The sequence below is a fragment of the Cryptosporidium hominis genome (assembly GCF_000006425.1).
Source record: "Cryptosporidium hominis TU502 CHRO010176, whole genome shotgun sequence".
Classification (NCBI taxonomy): domain Eukaryota; phylum Apicomplexa; class Conoidasida; order Eucoccidiorida; family Cryptosporidiidae; genus Cryptosporidium; species Cryptosporidium hominis.
Genome location: NW_667158.1, coordinates 1 through 9,056, shown reverse-complemented (window position 1 = coordinate 9,056; position 9,056 = coordinate 1). Strand labels below are relative to the sequence as shown.

Here is a 9,056-nt window from a genome sequence, read left to right as displayed (position 1 = left end):
CAAATGAAAACCAATTTCAGAACTAGGATTCAGATCCAAATCCAAATTATCTTCTATATCACTCAAATATGTCAATAATTGTAATTCTCACAGTCTCCACTTCTTAGAGTTTCTCTTCCTAATAAATTATTTTGTATCTTCTCAGCTCCAATGGATATGGATGTTTTGAGACTTAAAAGAGAATTTAAGAATCTAGATATTGAGTTTATTATACGAGTACTGGCAGTATATAAGTCTTATAATCTCGCTCAAAATGTACTTAAATACTATAAAGATTTGGAGAATCAAGATGATTTATGTAATAAAGTACTTGGACCTCTTCCTAATGGTCTTTGTTTTACTCATTTTCAAAATAATATTGTCTCAAGTGCAAATATAGACACAATTATTCCATTCCATAATTTATATTACCTTAAAAGCAAAATATCTAAAGATAGTGAAACTTATAACCGATTATTCTCAGATATTGATTTTGACTCTTATATACTGGGAAGAGAGGGAGAGCAAGAAGGCGAAGGAGAGCGAGAAGGCGAAAGAGAACGAGAAGAAGGAGAAGGGGAGGGAGGAGAAGGAGATGAGTATGAAGAGGGAGAAGGTGAAGAAAAAAAAGAAAAAGTGAGACATATGGAAAATACAAAGCTTAGAAAAAGTACTCTAGGAAATGAGTCTACTGGAGGACAAACAATCTCTCCTACTCTCACCTTTCCTCCAAATGCAATTCCTCCCAATTCTAACCCCACCTCCTTAAACAAATCAATCGCCAAGTCTATTTCAAAATCATTCTCTAAATCTTCAATGAAGTCTTTCCAAAATGGACTTAAAAGAAATCTTGAGAAAAAATTATTAAAGAAAACTGGAATTACTACAAGTGGAAAATCATCATCTAAAAAAAGACTTACAAAAGAAAATATTAATAATTCTAATTACGTGTATAAAAATGTTATTGGACAAATAATACCAATCAATTCACAAGAAAAATTGTTTTGTCTTATATCAAATAATAGAATTGTTAATAAAACTGGTATTCCTTTAGAGATTTGTTTTATTAATGAAAATAATATACCCATACAATTATTTGATATTTCTAATATATCCATAGAAAAAGAGTTAACTAATTTAATATTAAACCAAGAAGTACCAAATCATCATTCCAAATATAAAAATATCTATGATCAAAAACATTTTAAAGAATCTAAAAAGTTAAAATTCAACTCAGAATATATTACTGATAATCAATTAAATTATAATGAAACTAATTCAATACCTTTATGGTTAAATAATACTGATATTATTAATACAATACTCAATTCTATGTCTCAAATTTATAATGGAGAAAATGATATTCAAGATATATTATTTGAATCCTTNCCCAATTTTACAAATAACAATAATAATAATAATAATAATACAATACAAAGAATTAAACAAAAAAGATTCTACTATTCTTATTTTCTACCTAATAATCATATGATGTCAGTTCCTCAAATTGCTCTATTAAATGATCATTGTAAAGTAATATTTAGACCATGTATTATTGGACTTTTGGAAATATATAATATACATTGTCAATATAATAATGATAATGATATTGATCAAATGTTATTTGATCAAGAAATATTTCTTAAATATTCAAAATTAATGAATAATTATTATGATGAAGATATACTTAATGAAGAATTTCATCAAATTACTTATGAACTTTTAAAAATATTTAAAACTTCAAATGGTGAATTTATTATGGATTTATATTATTCTTTCTGGAATCATTTAATTAGTAGATTTACTAATACAAATAATCAAATAATGGATCTTTCATATCTTCAATCTAGAGGATGGACACATTCACCTATTATTACTAATAAAAATCTTAATACTTCTCAAACACATTTTTGTAATTTATATCCAGATTTCAAGAATTATAAAAAATCTGAAAGTCATTATAAAGAAAATGCTATTTACTTTCAATCTTATATACAAACTTATCAATCTTTATTTCCAGGAAATACATGTATTAAAAATATTCTATTATATCCAAGCTTTTCTTTATTAAATTTATCACCAGCTATTATGGATATTAAATTTAAATCATTAAATCAAAATCTTCTTCATAAATGTTCAAATGTATTATTCAGATTTAAACCAATGCATCATTATAATATATATCAACTTTCTAGTGAAATGAAATTACAATATAAAGTCAGAATAATGTTAGAAACTAATTCTTTAAGTGAATTTCAATTCAATTCAGAATCAAGAAAAACTGATCAATTATTATATACACAATGGTCTTCTCCAATGGATTTAAATTTATCAGATACAGAAACTCCATTTACATTATACTGTAATAATAACTCAATAATTGACTTAAAATGTACAATAATTGATAAAACAAATCAAAATTTACCGGGTAAGAATAAATTTGGTTCTCTTTTTGGTAAGATGCAGAATAACATTATTGCTTTAAGCTTAAGTACTTGGTTTATTAACAAAACAAATCATAACGTAGTACCTATTTTTGAGAATTCACCTTTCCCTTATATTAACACAAAATCAGGGGCATTCTTTTTAAATAATTCAAGTTTTCAAGATGATGGTGACTATAATGATCGTGATCGTGATCGTGATCATGACCGTGATCATGACCGTGATCATGATCATGATCATGATCATTATCAAGGAAACAATAAAAAAGGTAAAGATTCTGAGAAAAGAATACTAAGCAAGAGAAAAAATAAGCTTGGAGATGAAGAAAAAATCTTTCTTCTTAATAATAGACATAATTATTTAAAAATATACTTCAACTCTTATGAAAATTTAAAAGAAAAATATGGAAATATTGGTCAAAGAATTAATGATGAAATATATCTCAAAGAAGAAAAAGAGATTCTTGAAGTTATTAATAGCAGTGAAGCAAGTATTTATAGCAGTGGAAGTGGAAACTATGATAATAATAATAATAATAATAATTCAAATATTGGATTATTAGAAATACCTCCATTAAATGGAACCTACTCATTTCCTATTGTAAATGAAGGAAAAGTCTACTTTTTCACAGTTAAAAGTAGTCCTTTATTTTACTATAATGATTTCTCTTGTTCAAGTAAAGTTATCACCATTTCACCTCATATTATTATACAAAATACTACAGATGATCAATTTATTTGGAGTTCATTTATGTTTCCTTCAGGAAATGATGATCTTGATAAAATTAATGCAATTTCAAGAATTGATCCAAATCATCTTCTTTTACCAAATTCTGATAATACAGAAACAAGAAGATATTTAGGTCCAATTGAAAAAGATTTTATTACTTCAATAAAAATTGATAATCCAATCAATTCTATTTTATCTAATAATAACAATAACAATATCCATAATAATCATCATTTACAAAATTTAAGATCTAAATCAGGATCTAATATGATTACGGTACCTTCTTCTTCAATATCAGGATCTGGTATAGAATCAAATAATTCAAATAATTCAGAAAATAATAAAAGTATGATTAAAGACCAAAGTATTCTTTTATATCTAAGTAGATATGTTGAATATAAAACAAACAATAATCCAAAATGGTCCCAACCAATATTAATTTCATCAGAAAGTAATGGAATATTTTATATGCATATACCTAAAATGTATGAAAACCAAATTCAAGATGGAATAATTGTTAATCCAAAAACTTATTGTATTGAAATTATTGCATCTAATGGATTATTTATTCTAAAAATTATTAAAGATTTTTCTATTGGTAATAAATGGGATGGAGTAATTTTTACTAATTATTGTGATTATTTATCCAAAATCTATATAGAAACTTATCATTTTGAACATAATTTTGAAGAAATAAAAAAGAAAAGAAAACTTTCTCTTTTATCATCAGGATTTTTATCAATTGGAAATAATAAAGTAACAAATAATAATAATAATAATAATAATAATAATTTCTTATCAGAAATGAATGATGATATTACTATTAGATATATAATTAGTAGTGGACAAAAAAAACCAATAAAGATTTCTTGGTCATCTCCTTTTGTATATAACTCAAGAAACTGTAGATTATATATAATTCCAAATCAAGAAACTTCGGAATTCATTGATCAAAATAATATTAATAATATTGGTTGTTATAATAATAATTCTGGTATATTAGCTTTTGATATGAATTTTAGATATAATCAAAATAATCCATATCAATCAAAAAGATATATTCTATCATTACCAGAATCTGATATAATTAAACTTTGTACAATGTATCCATATTTAAATCCAAGATACTTTTTAAATAAGAATGCTAAGAAAGGAAATGGTATGAATAATTATCCAATTGCAACAATTTCTATTACAGCTAGAAATAATGGACTTTATATTGATATTCTTCCACCAAGAAATCATTCATCTTTATTATTAAATTTACTTGGTAATAATATTAATGATAATAATAGTAATAATAATAGTAATAATAATAAAATAATAAATAATGATGATGAAATCACGAAAAATTCTTTTCAAAAAGAAAAAGTTTATATTGAAGACTTATACCAAAAAAGAATCCATGAAATTAACAAACTTGTTAATAATGATGTTTGGTCACTAATTTATACATATTATAGAAAAATTACTTTGGATATTTCTCAAATTGGAATTTCAATAATTTCAGAAAATAGACAAGCTGAAATTGTATACGTGGAATTAAGTACAATACAATTTAAAAAACAAGAAAAGAATAGAAATGGAATAATAGAAAGTTATAAATTTGTAATAGGTAATTTACAAATTGATAATCAATATATTTCATCAAATTCAAAATTTTATATAAATAATTCAAGTAAATTCTATGGATCACCAGAATTAGATAATACAGATTTAGAAGATGGTAATAATTCAGAATTAGATAATTCAATAATTATTGGATCAAATGGAGTAGCACCTTATGTACTTTTAGCAAACAGATCAAATAATGAAAAATCAATAGATAATATGAATCCATTTATTACATTAAAATGGAGTTGTTCAAATGCAAAATCACAATGGGAAACAATAATTTACAATTTTGATTGTGAATTAAGTGATTTGGAATTAAATTTTGATTTTAATGTATATAGAATTTTGAATGAATTTATGGAAGAATGCAGAAAAAATTCAAATAAACAATATATATTAGATATTAAAAGTATTTTATCAAAAGATCAAATATTAGAAGGTGTTGAACCAAATATGACATTTTCAATAGAAAAGATAAAGATTGGAGCTTTAAATTTATATGTTTGGTGTTCAATTCCATTATCAGAATTGAATTATATTCCAGAATGGTTTAGAATTGGACTTAGAATTTTGACAGTATCAAATGCTTTAGAATTAAGAGGTGCTCCAATAAAATTAGAATCACATAATTTGGAGAATTCGATTGGTACAATTCAAAATATAGTAAATGCTTTTTATGAATATTATATGGCAGAACTACTTTGGAGAATTGGTACAGTATTAGGACATAGTTCTTTCGTAAATATTCCATTAGTACCATTACAAGTTGGTAAGAATACATTAAATATGGCATTTTCAACAATTTCAATGGTAAATTCAAATATAACAAGTTTACTTTCAAATTTAACATTAGATACAGAATATATAAATTCAAGACAGAGAGAATTACTTTATAATAATTCAACAATATCTTGTCCAAATTCTTTTGGAAATGCTCCAAAATTATTACATGGAACAAATTCTCAACAAGCTTCAAGCCTTCGTCAAGGTTTTGTACAAGCAGGTCATAACCTTACTCAAGGTATACTTAGTTTAGGTAATGTAATAACAAAACCAATAGAAGGAGCTCAAAAGAGTGGATTTACAGGATTTTGTACAGGATTAATAAAAGGAGTAACATCTTCAGTTGTAAGACCAATTGATCATATAGGGCAAGCTTTAAATAACGTAATAGATGGAATACAAGCAGAAGTAAATAAACCACTTGGTGGATATAAAGAAAGAATTTATAGAAGAAGAATTCCTAGAATGCTTTACTCTCAATATAGTAAGATAAGTGATTATGAGATTCAAGATGCATTACTTCGAGATATTATTGGACCAAAATTTGCAAGACATCTTAATCAATACTTTATTATTCCAACAGATCATTATTCTATGCCACTAATATTATTATTATTTCCAAAGAATATAGTTTTAATTAAATTAATGTCAAGTTTTTCAATAAGCGATTTAAATAATAATTGTCAAATAAGTTTGAGAAATAATATCATTGGTGGAAATAGTGTTGTTGGTGTTAGTGGGGGTAGCAATGGTAGTAGTATTGGTGGCAATAATGGGATGAATTCTAATTTTGGTATCAGTTCTTCAAATAGTATAGGAGTTAATGGTAAGGTATCTTCAGGTGGTGGTTTTTCATCAGGTTTCACTTCCACTTCAAGTTTCTCATCTTCTGGAAGAAATAATTTTTACAAATCTCAAATAATTTGGTTAGTTAATATAAACAATATTAGAGAAGTCAAAGCAAGTTCTCATGGGATTCTTATTGAGCTTTCCAACGAAAAAAGAGATACACTACAGATTCCAATATGTAAATTTCCCCTAATTAAGAAAATTATCGTTGCTTTGGATAATTCTCAAAATAATGCGTCTCCTCATTTAATTTTTAAGAAATGAGGAATACTAAAGAAAATTTCATTTGATTTATTATTTTTGTTTTTATTTATGACTTTGACTTAGTCTTGTCTCATTTTCCTAAACTAAAATAGATTAGCATTTATAAGATCAAATTGAGAGAAATATTTTGAATTAGGTATTTAAAAAATTGATAAACCTTAAACTCTATTTGTATTGGCCTATTATTATTATTATTATTAGTGTTTTACCCACATGCAATTAATTTGGTCGATTATTGCCGCCTAAATATTGCATGCATGTATATATGCTATGAGTAGCAAATTCGTATTATTTAAATATATAAATATAAATACATAAATAATTAAATAAATAAATAAATATATATATATATATTTATATATTTGGATGTAATATAGAAGAAGAGAAAAGAATAATAATGAAGTAAATAAACTAGTACATCCAATTTCCTTCATCATTATTTACCAAATATCCTTCATTAGAATTGTCATAATACCCATAGTTGTAATTATACGTATTTTGGTAGTATTGAGGTTGTCCATTTGCTGCTTGCAATGGATCTGGGGGAGCAGGGCCTTGACTGAAGGCATAATCCCCATCTCCTGCATATGAAGGATCCATTGTATTTGGAGTAACTATATTTGAAATTTGTGACTTATAAAATATCCCAATAGCCAAAACAACTAAAACAATTATAACACTATAAAACCACCAAGGAAATTCAAATTGATCACAAGTTTCACCTCCGTAAAATGGCGGGCATGTACAAGCGAAGTTTGACTTTGGTAGTTCACTACAAATACCGCCATTTAAGCATGGAGAAGGATCACAAGACTTGGAGCAAACAGAAACATTGCATTCTTGGATTTTGCTAAGATCATAATCACATTTTCCACCATTTTGTTCTGGAACAACTATGGATCTTGTGGAAATTTGACTTCCAACACCGCAAGTTGTACTACATTCGCTCCAATCTGACCATTCTGTTACAATACAATCACTAGCGCAAGAAACACCATGGCAAGATTTTAATTGGAATGTATCAATACAGCTTTCAATAAAATATGCTGCACTTAATAACTTTCTTGTTCTGGTTGTTGATCCTGATCCACAAGTAGCTGAGCACTCACCCCACATTGTCCATTCCGAATATTGGCATGATGAGCATGAAATATCAGCATTACAAGGACTTGAATCAAGTAATTTAGGACATGGTAAACCACCATTCATACTTGGCATAATTACTGAACGGTATCTAGCTTTTGAACCAGTTGAGCAAGTTTTTGAACAAGTTGACCAATCTGTCCACTGTGAAATTTGACAATCTTCTACTTTTGGATAAATTTGTGATCCTGATCCACTAGTTATTTGAACTTTAGTTGGAACACTTGCAATACAATCAATTATATCTAGTTGTGTTCTTCTAGTACCATCAACAAATACATTAAATCCAAACTTTCTTCTTACTAATTGAACTTGAATTAAAGAATTTGCAGAGTGAGTAAATTTGCTTTTATCAACTCTAGAATAACTACCACAACCTGTTTTATAACTATTATCAGTTACTTCAAAATAAAATCCTATCTCTCCTGAGCTAGTATATACTTGAAATTTAAATGTACCATCAGATTTTACCTGAGAGTGTATAAAAACTATGTGATTATTTGGCCATGAAATTACTGGTGGATCTGATACTTTACTAATTTCATAAACATCTACATAATTCCCCAAATAGTTAAATGCAGAGTTTTCTGATATAACATTTTCTGGATAAGCTATAGTATCTGAATAGACTTTATTTCCTACATCATATAAATAATATCTTAATATCTTTTTCTCTTGAAATTTCAAAAGTCCTTCTTTAAATAAAAAATAGTCGTTTGTCGCATTCTTATCTTGGCTTTCTGTTTCATTATTTGAATAGAAACTTTGAATTGCTTCATTATTAAGATTCATTCTGTTGTTATCTTTTCCTATTCCAAACATAGCTTCTAAATCCACGTTTTTTCTCTGTATTCTCACAGAATTACTATCAAAATCTGCAATTGAAGAAGTTAAATGATCATCTTTCCTATATAATTTATTATCAGATAATTGTTTATTATTTGGTCTAATTGTTCCAAATGTTTTTTTTTGATGATTTTCATATTCCCTTTTTCCATGTAATCCATCTTCTGGAACTATACATATTCTTGAATGAAATGAATCAGTAAACATACCATCCTGCTCTCCATAGTATTCACATGTATTTTTCTTGTTTAAATCCAATACTGATCTTCCCAATAAAGTTTCTTCACTACTTTCACTATAAACATTTTTTGTAAATATTGTCCATAATAAAAGTAATATAATATACCTCACTGCTGATGGAATATAAATGCTTCTAAAGTTAATTGAATCCATGAAAACACTAA

The 9,056-nt window shown here is 26.2% G+C and overlaps 2 protein-coding genes across 2 annotated transcripts; one reads left to right on the top strand and one right to left on the bottom strand.

The window, feature by feature from the left end:
* The first annotated feature begins 150 nt into the window (after nt 1-150).
* On the top strand, nt 151-6,663 carry Chro.00004 (hypothetical protein). The annotated part of the gene is made up of 1 exon (XM_660941.1): nt 151-6,663. The coding sequence occupies one exon, from the start codon at nt 151-153 to the stop codon at nt 6,661-6,663; it is 6,513 nt and encodes a 2,170-aa protein (XP_666033.1).
* Nucleotides 6,664-7,074: 411 nt separating this feature from the next.
* Nucleotides 7,075-9,045, bottom strand: Chro.60103 (TSP1 domain-containing protein TSP7 precursor). The annotated part of the gene is made up of 1 exon (XM_660940.1): nt 7,075-9,045. One exon carries the CDS (start codon nt 9,043-9,045, stop codon nt 7,075-7,077), a length of 1,971 nt encoding a protein of 656 aa, XP_666032.1.
* Nucleotides 9,046-9,056: the final 11 nt, after the last annotated feature.